Here is an 18,491-nt window from a genome sequence, read left to right as displayed (position 1 = left end):
TGCCAGGGTGGGGACAGCAGGATGGGTGCCAGCAGGGTGCTGGGACAGGGGGTGCAGGGGTGGCTGAACTGTGAACTGCGGCCATGTGGCACTGGACTTCGTCCGGGTTGTCACCACAGCAGGGCTGGGCCTGGGACACCCCCACGCTGCGAGTGCAGCGCGGCCACGGCGCCCAGTCCCGTCCTGCTGGAACCAGTCTGACCTCCACCGGGCGAGGTGCTGGCAACACTGGGAGCCCCGTGCTGGGGGATCCCCCTGAGGGGAGAGAGGGTTTGGGGGAGTCAGTGCAAGGGTGGAGGGGGGGTTGGTGAAGCCTCACGTGGGGGATCCGGTGATGGGAGAGTGAAATCGGGTCCCAGGAGAGTCAGTGACACCCGATCACAAGGGATCCCGTCCCAGAGAGGGTTGGTGCAGCCCGGTCCCGAGGAATCCCATGCTGGGGGATCGGTGCAGCCCGGTCCTAATGGGGAATCTGACCCCGGGGGTTCCCTGTCCCGGGGCGGATCGGTACAGTCTGGCCCGGGGTGGGGGGGCCGGTGAACCCCGTTCCCGGGGGACACCCGGTCCTGTGGGGATCAGCTCAGTCCGGTCCCGGGGAACTGGGGCCCGGGGGGGGGAACCTTTCCCGGGAGTGGGTGTATCGGTGCAGCCCGGACCGGAGGATCTGACTCCCAGGAGCTCGGTGTCGATGTAACCGGGTCCCGGGAGCTCCGGTCCCAGGGCGGCCGGTGTAGCCTGGTCCGGGGAAGGGTCGCAGCAGCCCCTGGGGGTTCCCGGTCCCGGGAGGGGTCGCTGCAGCCCGGGGGGGGGTGGTTCTCTGTCCCGGGAGGGGTCGCAGCAGCCCCGGTGGGTTCTCTGTCCCGGGAGGGGTCGCAGCAGCCCCGGTGGGTTCTCTGTCCCGGGAGGGGTCGCAGCAGCCCCGGTGGGTTCTCTGTCCCGGGAGGGGTCGCAGCAGCCCCGGGGGGTTCTCTGTCCCGAGAGGGGTCGCAGCAGCCCCGGGGGGTTCTCTGTCCCGGGAGGGGTCGCTGCAGCCCCAGCCGCTCCGCTCCCGCCGGGTCGGTGCTCCCGGACCGCCCCGGGCCGGCCCCGGCGGGGCGGGTCCGGTCACATGCGCTCGGGGCCGGGCTTCGGGGCTACAAAGGGCGGCGGGGAGGGAGGGGACCGAGTTCAGAGCTCTGCTTGGCTTCCAGAGGTGAGTTCGGTCCCGATCCCTGCGACCCCCTTGTTCTGGGGAGCTCCAGCTTGGTGGGGGCTGATCCGCGCTGGATTTGGGGGTCCTGACCCCACTCACGGCTCCATTTCCCCCCCAGCCCCGCCATGGCCACCAGCGAGCCCGGGACGGCGCAGCCTAAGGCTGAAGAACAGCAGGTCAGGGGGGAAAAGGGGCTTGGTGTGGGGGGGTCCAGGCGGTCCCCGCTTGGGGACAAGACATTGCGTTATTATTCCGCCCTTGGGTGCATTTGGAGAGTCCTCGATGTACCCCAAACCTCAGGGTTTTGGAGACACGCAGTGCCTCCCCATCCCCTGTGAGATTTGGGCATCCATCACCCCCAAGCACACACTGACCCCCTTCTCAACTGACCCCCTTCTCACGGACCCCCTTCTCGCCCCCACCAGAGCATCGGGACGCGGGTGGCCAGCCTGCCCCTGGTCAGCTCTGCCTATGGGATGGTGTCCACCGCCTACGCGTCCACCAAGGAGAGCCACCCCTACGTCAGGTCCGTCTGCGACGCCGCCGAAAAGGGGGTGAAGACGCTGACGGCGGCGGCGGTGAGCGGGGCCCAGCCCATCCTCACCAAGCTGGAGCCGCAGAGTGAGTGGGATCTGGGGGGGCAGCACCCCAGGGGTTTTGGGGTGCACAAAACATGGCTCTGGCAGAGCTCTCACAAGGCAGCAGGAGAAGAATAATCTGGTTTTGTGTCTGTAGTTTATATTGTCAATAATAAGCATTAAAAGGGCTGGAGAAGCTGAGGGGGGGCAGCACCCTGCGAATTTTGAGGTGCTGGCAAACTGACCTTAGCAGAGCTCTTGCAAGGCAGCGGGGTAGGAAGAAGGTGTTTTCTCATCTCTGGTTTTCATCTTGGACAAACAAACCTGCAAAGGGCTGGAGAAGCTGGGGGGAGCAGCACCCCATGAGTTTTGGGGTGCCCCAAAGCCTGGCCCCAGCAGAGCTCTTGCAGGATATCAAGAACCATCTCTTTTCACCTCTCTAGTTTCCACCGCTAATGAATACGCCTGCAAAGGGCTGGATAAGCTGGAGGAGAAGCTGCCCATCCTGCAGCAGCCCACGGAGAAGGTAATGGGGTGGGCTGGAGGGAACAAACACACTTGATGTCTCCCCCCCAGTGCTACTTAACAGAAGCTTGTCCACCCCTTAACCAGCTCATCTCGGACACCAAGCAGCTGGTGACATCCACAGTGACGGGGGCCAAGGATGTCCTGACCAGCACGGTGGCTGGGGCCAAGGACGCGGTGACCAGCCGGGTGACGGGTGTGATGGACATGACCAAGGGGGCCGTGCAGGGCAGCGTGGAGCTCACCAAGTCGGCCGTGAGCAGCGGCGTCAACACCGTTATGGGCTCCACCGTGGGCCAGATGGTGGTGAGCGGGGTGGGCTCCGTGCTGGAGAAGTCGGAGGAGCTGGTGGACCATTACCTGCCCATGACGGATGAAGAGCTGGGTAAGGAGCTGCTCACAACCTCCTGGAGATGTGCCGTGGGCTGGGGGGTGTGGGTAGAGCACAGGCAGGGTGATGCTGGCTCTCCATGGGGTTGGTGGTGGTGGGGGCCGCCTCAGCAGCTCCTCTCCCCCAGCCAAGCTGGCCACAGCTGTCGAGGGCTTCGAACCTGAGCAGCAGAAGCAGCAGCAGAGCTACTTCGTGCGCTTGGGCTCCCTCTCGACCAAGCTGCGGAACCGAGCCCTCCAGCACTCGCTGGGCAAGCTGCAGAGCGCCCGCCGCAGCAGCCAGGACGTGCTGGCCCAGCTCCAGTGCACCCTCGACCTGGTAGGACCCATCCCATGTGCCCCATGCCACCTATAGCGGTGACAACACCCACACTGGGTTCTGTCTCCTCGCAGGTGGAGCAGCTCAAGCAGGGCATGGACCAGAAGCTGCAGGGAGGGCAGGAGAAGCTGCAGCAGATGTGGCTGGAGTGGAGCAAGAAGCAACCAGGTGGTGACAAGGTGCCACCAGAGGTAGGTGGAAGGGCAGAGGGGGGTCCCCAGGGCCACCTGGTGTGTCCCCCACCACCCCTTATCGCCTTGTTCCCCCGCAGCCGGTGGAGTCGGGGACGCTGGCCATGCTGCAGGGCTTGACGCAGCAGCTCCAGAGCTCCTGCCAGCCCTTGGTGTCCAGTCTCCAGGGCCTCCCCGCCAGCATCCAGGACACAGCGGGGCAGGTCCGGAACAACGTGGAGGAGCTCCGGGCAGCCCTGGCCTCCGCCACCTCCCTGCAGGACGTGACGGGCAGTGTCCTGGCCCAAGCGCGTGCCCGGGCCACCAAAGCTCGGCAGCTGATGGATGAGCTGGTGGAGCACGTGGCCCATAACACCCCCCTGACCTGGCTCGTGGGACCCTTTACCCCCTCGGGCCAGCGCCTGGTGGAGCTGGAGATGAAGTAGCAGCCTCTGGGGTGGGGTGATGTTGGTCCCCCCCACCCCAAGCCTAGTTAGGAGCATCTACTAACCCCAGCCTGGCCCACCTTGCCCATAACCATAGTGCCTGCCTGTACGGGGACCTCCTGCCTGCCCCAAGTGCAGCTCTGTCCCTTGTCACCTGTACCAGGGACATGCAGTAATGTGCCTTGGTCCTCCCCAAGTGCCTGGGGGGGTCACCTCTAACCCTGACTGCATCCCCCGTCCACTTGTCCTCGGTGCCTTTGAGCTCTTGTAGGGTTGGGGTGGCTCATGAGCAATAAACTCTGGTTAGTTTTGCACTGGACTGAGGCTTCTTCTGGGGGGGACAGGGTGGTGACAGGGGTGTCATGGCTGTGCCCCCCCCCCCTTCCCCAGGGGTTTGAGGGGTGATGTCACAGAGTCCCTGGCTTCTAATGGAATGACTGGAGGGGACAGCAGGTGCTGAGCCCCCAGGACACCGGCCTCTTCCCCCCACCCCGAGCAGAGCCCATGGCTGAGGGTGAGGAACAACCCCCCTTTTTTCCCCCCCCATAAGGCCAAGGGACCCCCATGTCCTGGGGTGGGAGGACAAGAGCAGGAGGTGACACCAGGACCGTCCTGTGTGCAGGCTCGTTTTGGGGGGGATGCTCAGGCATAGCCTGTCCCAACAGAAGGGTCTGATTGGGGGGGGCAGGAGCTCCTCACCCCCCCAGGAGTGAGGGCCAGCACCCCACACCCCCCAGTCCATCTGGTGGCACCCTGCTCTGTCCCCCAGACCAGCGTCTCACCCACACCATGGGTGATGATGGCTGTGGGGCTCCATGTTCATGATGGAGGGGTCCAGCAGGGCCCTCCCAGTGCCGCTCAGCCCCTCACCCCACACAACTTGCCCCCACGGGCATTGCTTGTCCCAGAGATGGCACTGGGGCTCCATGGCCCCCCCTGCACCCCAGTGTCAGTGCTGTGCCCCCCCCTTCCCACAGGCAGAGCCACCTGGGACCCTGCGGATGAGGCCACCGCGCAGCCACCCCAGCAGGTACCCTGTCCCCAGGGGCTGTGACCCTGCCTGCGGTCCCACGGGTCCCTGGTGGGGACCAAGTGCCGGGGGGGGTATCTGACCACAGCCCCCCCTGCACCCCAGGCTGTTCCCCCGAGGGGTCCCCCCAGGCAGCCGGGGCTCCCCCAGGACCCCGGGGCCAGCGACCCCTCGGTTGTGAGCACCATCGTCTGTGCTGTGCTGGGCCCCCGGGGGGTCCGGATCGTGTTCCACAGCATGCAGCGGGCGCTGGACACGTCCCAGAGGTGGCTGAACCGGCACCTGAGCGAGAGGCAGGCGGGTAAGAGACCCCGGGGTGCTGCTGGGGGTCCCCATGGCCCCTTTGTCCTGGGGTGCTGCTGGGAGTCTCCATGGCCCTGTTGTCCTATGATGCTGTTGGGGTCCCCCTGTCCCCTTCCTCTCAGGGTGCTGCTGGAGGTCCCCATGGTCCCGTTGTCCTGGGGTGCTGCTGGGGTCCCCATGTCCCCTTCCTCTCAGGGCACTGCTGGGCATCCTGGTGTCCCTTTCACCCTGGGATTCTGCTGGTTGTCCCCATGTACCGTTTGCTTTGGGGTGCTGCTGGGCATCCCCATGTCCCTTTTGCTCTGGCATGTTGCTGGATGTCCTCTTCACCCAGGATGCTGTTGGGGGCCAGCACCCCCTCTCCCCCCGCACTGTGGAGGGTCCAGATTTGCCTTGGCCGGAGTTCTCTGGCTCAACCGCCTCCTTCCCCTCTGCTCCCTCACAGATGAAGCCCGGAGACGAGTGGTGGCCATAACACAGCAGCTCTGGCCACGGCCACCAGACATCCGCCCCCAGCTCGCCCGGCTCCAGCGTGTCCTTGGCCTGGTGAGAACCGCTCATTCTCGATGCTGGGGGATGCTGGGGGATCCCCACCGTGCCCAGGACCCCCATCCCCATGGTGCCGTTCCTCCCGCAGACGGACTCCACGCGGGAAGGTGGCGGCCCGGAGGTGTACAGGACCATGGTGACGGTGCGGGGACAGGTGGCGGCTGCGGGTTGGATGCTGGTGCAGCAGCTGTGGGATGTCTCGGCCAGGCTGCGGGACGTCTCGGAGAACCTGCGGGCTGGGGCCGAGAGGCTGCGGGTGCCGCTGAGCAAGGCGGCGCGGAGAGCGCGGCGCAGGGTGGCCGAGCTCCGTGACGTCTTTGTCCAGGTCGGGTCCCTGGAGGAGCTGCTGGTGGTCGTGGTGACCCGGGGAGAGGAGGTGGTGACCCAGGCCTGGCAGGCGCTGGGGGTGTTCCTGCTCCAGCACCCGGCACTGGGGTGGCTGCAGGATGCTGCTGGGACAGTGAGACCAGACGCCACCAATGCTGCTGGGACAGGGAGACCAGACACCACCGAGGCTGCTGGGACAGTGGCACCGGATACCACCAAATCTGTTGAGACGGTGACACCAGACAGCACCTGTTCTGCTGAGACGGTGTCACCAGACACCACCAGTTCTGCTGAGATGGTGGCACTGAGCAGCACCAAATCTGCGGAGATGATGACACCAGACACCACCAATTCTGCTGAGATGGTGGCACCAGACAGCACCAAATCTGCAGAGATGGTGGCACCAGACACAACCAGTTCAGCTGGGACAGTGACACCAGACAGCACCGAGGCTGCCGAGACGGTGACACCAGACAGCACTGAGGCTGCTGAGCCACCAGACGCTGCCCCCCCGGACCCCCAGCCCTAAGACTGCCCCAGTTTAACCAGCCATGCGAGGACCTGAAACCCCATGGTGTCCTCGATACCACCAACAAGCCTCTGCTCGTGCTGATGTCTGTGTCCTGGTGTTATTGTCCCTCGGTGCTGCATCAGCCAAAGGCAAGAGGGGAGTTCTGGGGGGGAGGTTGATACAAACCCCTTGCGGGGGCAGCACAGGGCTTAACCAGCCCCTCCTGAGCTGTGGTGACATGTCCGTGTCCCCATTTCCCCAGCATGGGGGCCGGGTTGTCCCCTCCTCTCTTATGTGTCACCAGCCCCCATGTCACCCCCATCTTCGCCATTTTTCCTCCTGCTTCCCAGCAATTGGGTAAAAGGCACATGGGGCTTTTTGTATTTATTTATATATATTTTTTTAGGTTTTATTTGGGTTTTGTTTACGGAGAATGAAATCAGCTTCTCCCCAAGGGCCGAGTTACAGCAAGAGCAGCCTCAAAGTGGGGTGGGGGGATCCCCCCGCCGCGCTGGCACAAACGAGGACGCGGCAGCTGGTTGAGCTGGGAACATCTTTATTTTTCCATATACAAAAGCTTCAGATCTTTCGCAAAAGAGCGGACAGACAGATGGCCGAAGGTGCTGCCCAGCACAAGGCAGGATGCTGCCACAGTTCAGTCCCTCCCTGGTTGAGATAGGAGAGAACACACCGGTTTTATTCCGGTTTTAATCCAAAAGCTGCCTCCCTTGGGGCAGAGGGACCTGGCTCCAGCAGCTGCCTCTGGCCAGAGTGAGGATGATGATGGTGGGGAAGGGGGCTCAGAGAAGCCCCTGTGTCCAAGGTAGAGCCAGGTTGGGCTGTCCCGCTCCCCTCACCAGGGACAGGGACACCCAGCGGTGCCTGGTCCTGGCTTATGGGGACATTTTCCAGTCCCAGGTTGGGGGGGATGCTCCTGCCCTCCCCTCGTCACAGTCAGCGATGCCTCAAGAAACAAGACACTAGGGCTCCTTGTGTTTTGTTTTTTCATTAAAAAACCCTTTATATTCATTTCATGGCGGTTGAAATCACAAGAAATTTTGTGGGAGGGAAAAACAAAACAACCAAAATAAAGAAACCAAAATTAAAACAAAACAAAACAAAAAAAGAGAAGGGACAAACATAGACAACCAGCACAGCCCCCCCGTGGCCGGTGCTTTGGCGGGGCGGGGGGCACAGGACAAGATCTAGGACATCAGCTACTGTGTGACTTAGTGAAGTAACTCAAGCAGAGGCTGCTCTGCCATTGCAGCCCCTCTTCTTCCTCCTCCTCCTCCTCCTCCTCAGCTCTCCTCGGCGTCATCCGCAGCCTCTGCCTCCTCGCGACCGGCTCGCTCGGCCTTGGGATAGTCCTGCACGCTGCGGGGAAAACACATCTCTCAGCCAGTGTCCTCCTTCCCGAGCTGGGAAAAGCCCAAACACCCCACAAAATCTCCCAAAAACAACGCTACGAGAGCCCAGGGGGGACATGAATCAGCTCCTGTGCACCTCCCGCTCCCTGCGCTCACTTGTTGTGCGTCTCCTCAGCCAACGCCTCCAGTTCTCCAGCTCCCAGCCCTTGGCTTTTGTCCTTCTCCTCCGTGCCCTCTGCTTTTTGGGACAGGGATTCACCATTCACAGGACCTGATAAGTCTAAAAGGGAAGAGAGAGGCTCAGACATCCCATCCCCATGGGGTACATCGTCCATCTCGACCCCGAGGGGCTGCACAACCCACAGCCATAGGTTGTCCCCATCCAGGCAGGGGACACGCAGACTGGAGCAAGGGGACCCCAGGCCTGGCCTGACCCCGATTGCTATCAAAAGGGCCCCAAAGACTCCAACCCCCGCACCCAGAGCGGATTTTCCCCATCAGCTCCTCCGGGAAGGCTCCTGAAGCATCGCCAGGATGTCCCTGGGCAGGGTGGAAGATCCCGCTCCCCAGCGCCTGCCAAGAGCCGGAGCCGGCGGCCCAGGGCGGCTCCGCATTCCTGCAGCTCCCGGGGCAGCGCTGGGGCTGGCAGAGGAGCCGCTGGCCCAAAAACCAGCCCCGAGGTTCCCAAAGTCGGGGTGGGGTTCGCCCTCTGCTCCCAGTGCTGCTGGCACTCCCCGTCCCAACCTTTCCCCCTCCTGGCACCGTGAAACAGGAGGGGAGGTGACACGTGGGGCTGACTAACCCTGCTGCCGCCAAGGCCAAGAGCCACCCTTGTCTGTAACCCCAGCGGGATGTGCTGTGTCACTGTATCCCCAGCCCCCAGGGAGCAGCGCTGGGACACACAGGGAACGTTACCCGCGTTTGTCTCCTCTTCCCCCTTCTCGTTCCGTGTCTCCCCACCCGCCAGCTTCTCCTGGCCCTTCTCCGCCTCCCCCTTGTCCTTCTCCGTTCCAGCTTTGTTGGCTTTCTGGATCGCCTCCAGCTTTGGTCCCAGGACACGCGACTTCAACCGGGTGTAGACCTCAGCAGCTTTCTCCATCACGTCCTTGTTTGCTTTATAGCGACGGATCTGCGCCAGAAAAAGGGAGGAGAGATGGTCTGACGGCCGGGGGGGCCCGCGCAGGCGCCTCGCTCCCTGGAGCAGGGACTCAGCCCTCTGTCCCACCTTCTTGAGCGTCGCCACCACGTCGGTGTGCTTCTGGAGGATGTGAGAGGTGACCTGGAGTGTGCCCAGCTCCTCCAGCGCGTTCAGACACCGCTTGATGTCCTGCAAGGGTGACACCGAGATCAGCAGCTGCCTGGAAGTCTCCCTGTGGGCACCCGGGGCAGTGCGGCGTGGAGCACAGTCCCCTAATGCCACCCAGCACCCCGAAGGGGAATCACAGAATTGTAGATTCAGAATAACTTGGGTTGAAGGGCCCTTCCCAGTGCCCCCAGTGCCCCCCCTGCCATGACAGGGACATCTTCACCAGCTCAGGTTGCTCAGAGCCCCGTCCAGCCTGGCCTGGGATGTCTCCAGGGATGGTTCATCCACCACCTCTCTGGCCAACCTGGGCCAGGCTCTCACCACCCTCAGGGCAACAATTCCTTCCTCACGTGCAGATGAGGAAGAGGAGGCTCAGCCAGGTGCAGCACCCCCAGGTATCGCAGCCAGGCACAGCTCACACGATGGCCGAAGACAAATGGACCTCCCAGGTCAGGCCAAGGCTCTCAGAACTCACCGGATTATCCACCTTCAGCGCAAACTTGATCTCGCTGTGAAGTTTCTGAAGTTTCTCTTCCACTGTGGGTTCTACAGCAACAAGAAAGACAGGCTGAGACATCAGGTCACCGGAGCAGCACTGCCCGGAGCCCTGGACCTCCACCCAGCAAGGGTTTGGTTTCCTCCTGCACCTCCAAGGTCAAGCAGAGCCCCAGGGACCTCTCCAGAGATGTGCCAAGATGGGGAGGGATGCGGCAAGCTCACTGTCTCTGCACACCCTGCCAGTATTTCCCAACATGATACTGGGACCACAGCAGCGCTGGGAAGGGCCCCAGTACAACCACACTGATCCCAGTGGGAAAAATCCCTTTCCTGGAAGGGGGGAACCAACCCTGGTCTCCTTCTCTCCCTCTGTGACAGCAAGCAACAGCTTTCTCACCCTTTTTCTTCTCCATCCTCCTTTCGGGGACAGGGTCAGATTTCTTCCGGCCTCGTTCCACTTTCACAGGTCTGCAGGAGGAAAAGGAAAGAGGTAAAAGGGTTACGGTTCAGGTGAGGGTAATGAGAAGGGTGACAGCCCCTGTCGGCATGTCCCCCCAGGACAATTCAGGCAGCAGAGCCCCAACACACTCCAGCCACGCTCCCCGGGACTGCAGAGAGGCACAGCCCCAATGCAACACCCCAAGGATCTGCCCCTGTGAGATGGAAAACACCAGGGGGTCCCTCAACACCTTCTCCAGCCCCTCCACGACGGGGGCAACCGCCCAGCCCCCTCCAGGCACTGCTTGCCCAGGGGAGCCCCACGGGAGCCCCATCCCCACCCCAGGGTGGCAGCGGGAACAGCCCTGTCCTCAGAGGAAGGGAAGCACCGGTGTGGGGAGGGGAGATGCTGACTTGTTGCGTGGTTTCTCCTCTGCTCGGCCCCTCTTCTCCTTCTGATTTGGTTTCCTTGACAACTCCGAGGGCTGCTTCTTCGCAGGCTTCTTTACCTTGGAGGAGAGAACAATGCAGGCGAGAGCAGCAGAGCCCTCCCCGCTGCAGGAGGGTGATGGTGCCACATTCTGGCAATGCGAGCAGCCGGCACCCATCACACCACCCCTGCAGGTCCCTTTGGATGCAGGGGCATCCCCTGCACAGGATAAAAAACACATTATAGAATCATTTTGGTTGGAAAGGACCCTCAAGATCAGAGTCCAACCATAACCCAGCCCTGTCCCTGCCCCATGTCCTGAGAACCTCATGTCCGTCTGTCCAACCCTCCAGGGATGGTGACTCCAGCACTGCCCTGGGCAGCCTGTTCCAATGCCCCACAGCCCTTTGGGGAAGAAATTCTTCCCCAGATCCAATCTCAACCTCCCCTGGCGCAACTTGAGGCCGTTTCCTCTGCTCCTGGCGCTTGTTCCTGGGGAGCAGAGCCAGACCCCCCCGGCTCCGAGCTCCTTTCAGGCAGTTCAGAGATCAGAAGGTCTCCCCTCAGCTCCTGTTCTCCAGCTGAACCCCCAGGTCCCTCAACCGCTCCCATCACACTTGTGCTCCAGCCCCTCACCAGCTCCGTTCCCTTCTCTCAACTCGCTCCAGCACCTCAAGGGTTTTCTTGGCGTGAGGGGCCCAAAACTGCCCCCAGGATTTGAGTCTGGCTGCTGCTCCCTCTGGCTCCAGGAAGGAGAGGGGACAAATCCAATGACCGTGGAGCAAGGGACAGAACCATTGGGACGCAAGACCCACAGCTGGATGGGGTGTCCTGGACCAGGGAGAGCCCTGGCATGGATGTGCCTACGGACACAAACCTCCCCAGCGCTCATGGACCACCCCAGACTGAGACAGCAGGTCCTTGTGGCTCCTGGAGGTCCCTGCGGTGGCAGGGAGGTGACCGGTTGCCTGTCCGTCCCCAGCTCCCCGTGGTGCTGCACTCACCTCTTTCTCCAGCTCCAGTTCAGAGTCCGAGGAGGACGCAGCCTTGGCCCGGCCTTTCCGGCCCTTTTTGGCCACTTCATCCTCCGCGCTGCTGTCTGAATCCGAGCGCACCTCCTCGCCCTTCTCTGCCTTCTCCTTCCTCTTCTCCTTCTCCTCCTTCTCCTGCTCCCGCAGCCGACGGATCTCTTCCTCCTGCTCCCTCTTCCTCTTCTCCTCCAGCTCTCGCCGTCGTTCTTCATCTCGCCTCTTCCACTCACTGATGCGATCCACGTCGCTATCGCTGTCGCTGCCAAGGACAGAGCACGCTCGGACCCCTCATGCGGAGGGGAGGTGGGTGACATCCTCCCCAGCCCAGCTCTGTGGGTGACAGCGTCCCAGCTGATCTCACCTGTCGCTGCTGGAGCTGGTGGGGACACGCTCGGGCTTCGGTTTCCTGCCCCGGGGCTTGGGAGGGGGTTTCTCAGCTGCAAGACAACGGGGAGATGTTCAGCAGGAGCCCTGGGTGTCCCTCTGTTAAAACAGCCCCAAATCAGGGGGGCAGAAGGCTGTTGGAAGGCGGCCATGACAGAAGGGGACCCCAGGAGCCCCCAACCTCACGTTCTCTCCAGCCCGTGAGGAGTACAGAGGTGGTGGAAGAAGCCTCCTCGGTCTCACCTGGCTTCCTGCCCCGTGGAGGCTTCTTCACAGACACGTCCGAGTCCGAATCGGAGTCGGAATCCGACTTGGTCATATCCACAGTCGTGTTTCTCATTTCCAAATCCGAGTCCACTTTGGAGTCTGAGTCTGAGCCGGATTCCACTTTCTGCAGGTAGAGAGTGAGCGGGGTTGGACCGGGAGGGTGGCAGTGGGCCAGCAGCATCCTCAAAACCACAGCAATGCACCCCAAAACACAGCAATGTGCCCCAAAACCACAACAATGTGCCCCAAAACCACAGCAGCACAAGGCACAACCAAGTCAGAAGCACCAGCAAGGTCCCTCCTGGTGCTCTGAATCTACACTCAGCCGGCAGCAGAGCCCTGACACCCCCCAGCCCGCTCCACAGACCCCAGACTCTTACCTTCTTCTTCCTCCCCACTGCCGGCATCCTCCGCGGAGCTCTGGCCACCGGCTTCTTCTCAGGAGTGAAGTCCTGAAGGAAAACACAGGTAGGAAGATGAGGGAAGAGTCTCACGAGGGTTTCAGAACCGGTCAGGTTCCCTCAGGCCGCCGCCCTCCGCACAAGCGTTTCCCCAAACCCTCTCACCTGGTCGCTGTTTTTTTCTGACTCGGAAGACGTTTCCGAGTTCTCCTCTTCTGATGGGGAGGGGCTGCCCTGATCCAGGTCACTGGAGGATTTCCGAGGCCGTTTTGTCACCGGCATCTGATATCCAAGAAGTGACAATGTCAGAGAACCTATCACAACAGGCCCTGCTCAAAAGTCTGTCCCCATCTTTCTTATGGGCTCATGTTAAGCACTGAAAGGCCACACTAAGGTCTCCTCGGAGCTTCTCTTCTCCATCTGAACACCCCAACTCTCTCAGCTTGTCCCCCAGCAGAGCTGTTCCAGTCTCAGATCATTTCTGTGGCTCCTCCGCCCCCTTCCAACAGTGACCCCTGACCAGGACACCCTCCCGTCCCCACCTCAACCCCCACGCTCACTTTCATAGCCAGCGATTTCCGCTTCATCCCGCTGTGGTCGCTGCCTTGATCCGAGTCCTCATCGCTTTCCATTTTCCCCGTGGCGACTGCAGCCATGGCAGCATCTTCCTCATCGTCACCCGCATCGCTTCCCCCCATCGGGTCGTTCTCGGGAACGTCGCTGTCCGAGGAGCTCGTGGGCTAAAGACACCGGAGACAAGAGTCGTGTTATTGCATCGCCCCGAGGGGCTGTGGTGCATTGGGGTGAGAGGAGAAAGGGCACAGTGGGGTGAGGAGCGATGGATGGCAGAGATGTGGGTGCAGGAGTGTGGGGCAGCCCCCCCATGGCACAGAACCCCTCAGCATTGCTCTGGGGCAGGGGGACAACACCACCAGCCCTTCAGCGAGGACACTCAATCAACGACCCCCTTCTAATTCTTCTGCCCCTCACCCCGAGACCACCAGCAACGCTTTCTCCCTCTGGATCCCCCAGCTCGGCTTCCCCCGTCCCCAAATCCTCATGCTCTGCCACAGACCCCCCGAGGAGCCAAGACCCGACGGCCCAACAGCACCAGACACATTGGGTGGTTCAGTTCAGCCCCCTCGGTGTCAGGGAGCAGCCGTTCTCTGCTCAGCTGGTCACCAGCCCTCAACGTGGTTCAGGAAAATGTCCACATGAGGAGTCCAGTGCGGCACCCAAAGCTCTTCCCAGTTGGGATCTCCGGTGTCCTGCTCCCTCGTTCCCACGTAGGGAAGGTCTCCTGGCTTTCCATGAGGTTCCTCACGCAAGGACATCGCACCCAAGGCGTTTTCTGGAGCTGGGAATCTTCCAGGTCTCTCCTTGTCCTTGACTGTTTCTGGCAACTCACTTCATTGAGGTCTCAAAACCAAAAAAGATCTCAACTTCAGGCTGTTCTTCTTTTGGCCACAAGATGCAGTTGGCGTTGGTGAACCCGCAGCCTTGGCGGGGCCGCTGGTGTCACCTCGGTCCCTTGATCACAGCAGATCCTTCACCAACAGGTTTTCTGGGAGGCCCTGGGCAATGCAGCTGCTGCTCCCTCACCAGCACCAACCTCCCACCCAACAAGCTCAAGCTCTCCAGGTTTTCAAGCATCTCCATGATCCCTCCTAACCCTGCACCTATGATTTTGGGTCCAACCGTCTCCCACAGCCACTCAAGCCGCATCCTCTCCCCCGCGCTGGCAGCGGGGGCTCATTCCCCACACCTGCCCCGCTCCTAAAACACCTTGTCTCGGGAACTCATCTTAAAAACCTTCCTCTGCCTCTTCAGACCAACCACCTACAGAGCTGCCCTCGATGTCCTCTTTGAATGTGGCTTTACAACCACGCAATGATGGTTACGAAATACCCACACAAGCCATTTTGACAGCAAAGACCCGTCTCCCAGCCTGCTCAAGGAGCAGCTTTCAGGTCAGGACCTTGGAAACGGATGAAGAACGGGCCTGCCCAACCGTCTGGGCGCAGGTCTGGGAGCGGGGGATGAGCAAACCTCAAGTTCTCACCCTGATAACAAAACCCTCTGTGGTTTTGGGCAAGCGGCACAAAGCACATCCCCGATTCCACCTCGAAAATGGGGCGAAAGCATCTTCCTCCAGAGGAGGAGGAGGAGGAGGATGAGGAGGGCTGACTCCCTCAGGAAGGGAGAGGACAAGGTAGGGAAGCTACTTCAACCCTGAGAGAGCCGAGCTGGAAGCGCGTAGACACCAGAGCAACGGGAAGCAGGAAAAAAGAGAGCGATCGGGAGGAAAGCAGAGCGGGAGGCAGCCCACGGCCTTGAAGTCCCGCGCGGGCCCGCACTCACCCCTGGGGCACTGTAACTGGCGTGAGGGTTGTTCTGGATTTCCCACAATCCCTCGTTGAAGCCTTTCCTCTTGTTTGGTTTCCCATATTTGTCTTTATATTTTTCATAAGGGAAGAGATCTTTAGGGCCCAAGAAGGCGCTGGAGAAGAAACAAAGCAGAGGTGAGGCCGGAGCGGAGGCAGCGGGACAAAGCCCCGAGAGGAGAGCGAGGCAGCGCTTACGTCTCGTGGGTGCCGAAGAAGAAGATGGGGTACTTGTTCGGTGGGGGTTTCACGGCGCCGTCCGCGATGTCATCGATCTGAAAGGAAACCCAAAGCAGGAGGTGGTCAGAGAGAGAGGCTGGAGCACGTCCTCCGCAAGGCACGTCAAGCCCCCGGCTAGCGGCGTCGGCAACCTGCACCCGCTTGGAGGCAAGCACAGCAAGAAAGCACCCGGCCGGGGACGTCGCTACGCACGGGAGTCCCGCTGCGGCGTCTGGATCTCTAGAAGAGTAACAGAAGGGATCCGGCGCGGGGGCTCTGCGGCCAGAGCTCGGCGCGAGGTCGTCTCTCTCACCGCCCGGGGAAGCGCGGGCCTTGTGCTACTCCCCAGAGATCCATCGCACCGGCCGCCTCGGCGGGGGGGACGCCCGAGGGAAGCCCCTCCAGCCCGGGGTTGGGGGGCGATTGCTCCTGAGGGTCCTTCCAGGTTGGAGACCAGCCGCAGGAGCAGCCCCTGCTGCCAGCGGGACGCGTCGGGGGGTCACCCCATCTTCTTCCCTGCGCCCGTCCGGCTGCTCCACGTGGTCGGGCGGGAGCCTCGGGGTGCGCAGGGGGTGCCCCACGTGCTGGGGAGGTCTTCGGGTCGGCGGGGAAGTGTTCCCCAAAAGAGCAAGCGAGCTAAAAGCAGGAGGGGCTGCAGACACCGGCAGCGCAAGGGCTCTCCTGGAAGGAGCGAGTCCTGTTGGCGCCAGGCCGGCCGTGGCAGCGCGGGGACGGCGTCCCAGATCTCCCGGCATGGTGTGGCCAAGCGACAGCATCTCTGGCACCCGGAGCCTCCCCGGTACCCACCGGCCCCAATCCCGCACAGTCTCCACCTGCCAGTCTCTCGCTAACGTGCTTCTTCAGACGACAAACCCGCCGATGGCGACCACCACGGAGCCCCCGTCCAAGCCCCCGAGCCACCTCACGCTCCCCTCGGGAGCTTGTCCGACACCGGCCCCCATGTCTTGGGTGTCACCGCGGCACAACGCTGTCACCCAGCCGGCAGGACCCCGTGTCCCCCGCCACACGCGCTCCATCTGCGCCCCCAAACGGCACCAGCACCCCATGAGTGCCCAGTGCAGCCCCCGCACGTGTCACACCCAGGCGCTGTCCCCAGCCCCCAGCTCTGTCCCCACCCAGTGCTGGGTGACATCCATGCTGGGAAGGGGAATGTGGGTGTCTGCAGGGGCAGGGTCCTGCTGGGCCAGGGGGATGAGGATGAGGAGGGAGGATGAAGGGCAGAGGGTGTGGGGGACACCCCATCTCTCTCTTGGTGCAGGTGCCAGCACGGGACCCCCAGTCTGGTGCTGGATCTCCTCCCAGTGGAGATGCCAGCACAGGACCCCAAATTCCAGTCTGGGACCCCCATCCCAGTCTGGGTTTGTCCATCCTGATACAGGTGCCATCACAGCACCCCTTCCCGGTATCACACCCCAATTCCAGTTTGGGTGCTGGTGTGGGGTGCCCCATCCCAGTGCAGGGTCTCATCCCAGAACAGGACCTCAAATTCAAGTCCGGGACCCCCACCCCAGCACGGTGCCCGTACAGGATCCCTGTGCCAGCACCGAGCCCTCATCCCAGTACAGGTGCAGACATGGGGTTCCTCGTTCCATTACGGGATTCCCATACTGGGTGCCCATCCCAGTCTGTGTGCTGGAATGGGACCTCCCATCCTGGCACAGGACTCCCCATCCCGGTACAGGTGCTGGTGCCAGAGCTCCCACGCCAGCACGGGATGTCCCAGTCTGGTGTGGGTGCTGGGATGGGAATCCCCACACCAGCACAGGGGCTGCTGCAGATCCCTCACCGCAGGACAGACACCAGGATGGGTCCCCTGTCCCGGTTTGGGACACCCCGAGCCGGTACAGGGTCCTATCCCGGTAGGGACCCCCATCCCGGTGTGGGATGCTCCATGCCAGGACCAGAACGGTGCCGTTATGGGATCTCCATCCCAGTAGGGGTGCTGGTACAAGTCCCTCATGTCAACACCGGCGCCATCCCGGGGCAGGCGGGGGTACCAGGTTCCCATCCCGGTAGCAGACACCCCATCCCGGTACCGGACACCCCATCCCGGTGCAGGTACCGTTATGGCACCTCCATGCCGCTACGGGTTCCCCACTCCGGGACAGGAGGCGGTGCGTGTTCCTACCCCGGTACCGGCCCCCATCCCGGTACCGCCCCCCATCGCGGTACGGGATCTCCGGTCCGGTCCGGTCCGACCCGGGCCCTCCCCCGGCCCGGTGCGTCCACCCCCCTCCCAGGTGCGTTCCCAAGCCGGCGCGGTCCCGCGGTCTCACCCGGGCCGGCCAGTGCGGGTAGCCCTTCATCTTGGCGAAGACGAGGTCTCCGGGTTTGAAGCTGTGCGGCATGGCGGCCGCGGGCGGGGCGGCGGCGGAGGCCCAGGCCGCGGGCAGCACCGGGCAGCGGGGCGGGAACGGCCCGGCCTGCAGGATGTCCCGCCCCTGCCCGCGGCTCCAGATCCCGTTGGTTCGGCGCCACGTCGCTCCGCTGTCTCGCCCAATGGGAGCGAGGCGAGGGCACGCCGAGATAACGGGATTGGGCCGCGCCGCCAGTGGCGCCGAAGCGGGGGGCGCTGGGGGGGCGTGGCCAGAGGGGCGGGGGAGCTGCGTGGGACGGGGCTGGAGGACAAGGCTGGGGGGAGGACAGGGCCACAGGGAGGGGGACAAGGCCATGAGGTGAGGATGAGGGCTGTAGGGAGGGGGACAGTGTCATAGGGTGAGGGACAGGGCTATAGGGAATGGGACAGAGCAGCCAGGGGCACCCTATGCCCCAGGACTGAGGGGCCTGTGTGGTTGGGGTGGCAGGAATTGTCCCCGTGGTGAGGACAGGGCCACTGGCACTGGGGGACAAGGTTAGTCCAGCTCTACCTGCCTTTGCTTTTAAAACCTGAGCTCAAGGCAGCTAAGCCGGAGCTAAACGGTGCAAGGAGCCAGGCTGGAAGCTTGTCTAGTTCTTAAACCTGGTTTTAACCCAGGCTGTTGTCTCTGCAAGGCCACGGAAACACAAAGGGTTTGCTGCCCGTGCCAAGTCCCCACTTGACAGGGCAGCAGGAGCCAGTGAGTACAAAACACAAACCACGCTCAGGAGAGAAATGAATTACAGGACGCCTGTGGGCTGGGGACAGCCGAGCGGGACCATCTCGGTGATCTTAAAGGTCTTGTCCAACCTAAATGATTTGATGAACCATGGGCAGTGCCTGGTGTGTCACCTGTGGTGTGACAGGGACAGTGAGGGGGAATTAATGGAGCGAAGGGTGGCAGGAGCAGCAGGTTTGGTTCCTTGGTTTCTTTGGTTTCACAAAATCCCAGAGTGTCAGGGGTTGAAGGGCCCTGGAAAGCTCATCCAGTGCAATCCCCCCATGGAGCAGGAACACCCAGCTGAGGTTCCACAGGAAGGTGTCCA

The 18,491-nt window shown here is 62.3% G+C and overlaps 3 protein-coding genes across 8 annotated transcripts; 2 read left to right on the top strand and 1 right to left on the bottom strand.

Annotated features, from left to right (window-relative positions):
- The first annotated feature begins 140 nt into the window (after positions 1-140).
- On the top strand, positions 141-3,934 carry LOC136113228 (perilipin-3-like). Of its 2 annotated transcripts, none has more exons than XM_065858293.2 (8): positions 141-216; positions 1,311-1,368; positions 1,618-1,813; positions 2,214-2,296; positions 2,383-2,680; positions 2,814-3,004; positions 3,079-3,195; positions 3,276-3,934. In XM_065858293.2, the coding sequence occupies exons 2-8, from the start codon at positions 1,318-1,320 to the stop codon at positions 3,618-3,620; spliced, it is 1,281 nt and encodes a 426-aa protein (XP_065714365.1). In that variant the 5' UTR covers positions 141-216; positions 1,311-1,317; the 3' UTR covers positions 3,621-3,934. The 2 variants fall into 2 exon arrangements, with proteins under 2 accessions (XP_065714365.1, XP_065714364.1); XM_065858292.2 differs by lacking the exon at positions 141-216 and adding an exon at positions 1,094-1,192.
- Positions 3,935-4,032: 98 nt separating this feature from the next.
- On the top strand, positions 4,033-6,438 carry LOC136113169 (uncharacterized). 3 transcript variants are annotated; one of them, XM_065858177.2, is made up of 5 exons: positions 4,033-4,134; positions 4,598-4,650; positions 4,756-4,951; positions 5,399-5,499; positions 5,591-6,438. In XM_065858177.2, the coding sequence occupies exons 1-5, from the start codon at positions 4,125-4,127 to the stop codon at positions 6,356-6,358; spliced, it is 1,128 nt and encodes a 375-aa protein (XP_065714249.2). In that variant the 5' UTR covers positions 4,033-4,124; the 3' UTR covers positions 6,359-6,438. The 3 variants fall into 3 exon arrangements, with proteins under 3 accessions (XP_065714249.2, XP_071655647.1, XP_071655646.1); XM_071799546.1 differs by having other exon boundaries at positions 4,033-4,650; positions 5,591-5,644; positions 5,828-6,438; XM_071799545.1 differs by having other exon boundaries at positions 4,033-4,650.
- A 438-nt stretch (positions 6,439-6,876) lies between these two features.
- Positions 6,877-17,520, bottom strand: HDGFL2 (HDGF like 2). Of its 3 annotated transcripts, none has more exons than XM_065858481.2 (16): positions 17,366-17,520; positions 15,048-15,124; positions 14,827-14,965; positions 13,026-13,205; positions 12,631-12,747; positions 12,445-12,516; positions 12,041-12,188; positions 11,775-11,850; positions 11,387-11,672; positions 10,367-10,461; positions 9,912-9,982; positions 9,492-9,562; positions 8,936-9,037; positions 8,626-8,839; positions 7,867-7,990; positions 6,877-7,717 (listed from the first exon to the last, which is right to left on the bottom strand). In XM_065858481.2, the coding sequence occupies exons 1-16, from the start codon at positions 17,435-17,437 to the stop codon at positions 7,642-7,644; spliced, it is 1,920 nt and encodes a 639-aa protein (XP_065714553.2). In that variant the 5' UTR covers positions 17,438-17,520; the 3' UTR covers positions 6,877-7,641. The 3 variants fall into 3 exon arrangements, with proteins under 3 accessions (XP_065714553.2, XP_065714554.2, XP_065714555.2); XM_065858482.2 differs by having other exon boundaries at positions 10,367-10,455; XM_065858483.2 differs by lacking the exons at positions 14,827-14,965; positions 15,048-15,124 and having other exon boundaries at positions 17,366-17,512.
- Positions 17,521-18,491: the final 971 nt, after the last annotated feature.

The sequence above is a fragment of the Patagioenas fasciata genome, chromosome 27 (assembly GCF_037038585.1).
Source record: "Patagioenas fasciata isolate bPatFas1 chromosome 27, bPatFas1.hap1, whole genome shotgun sequence".
In the NCBI taxonomy this organism is placed as follows: domain Eukaryota; kingdom Metazoa; phylum Chordata; class Aves; order Columbiformes; family Columbidae; genus Patagioenas; species Patagioenas fasciata.
Note: the sequence above shows the minus strand (reverse complement) of the source record. Positions and strands in the feature narration are given on the sequence as shown.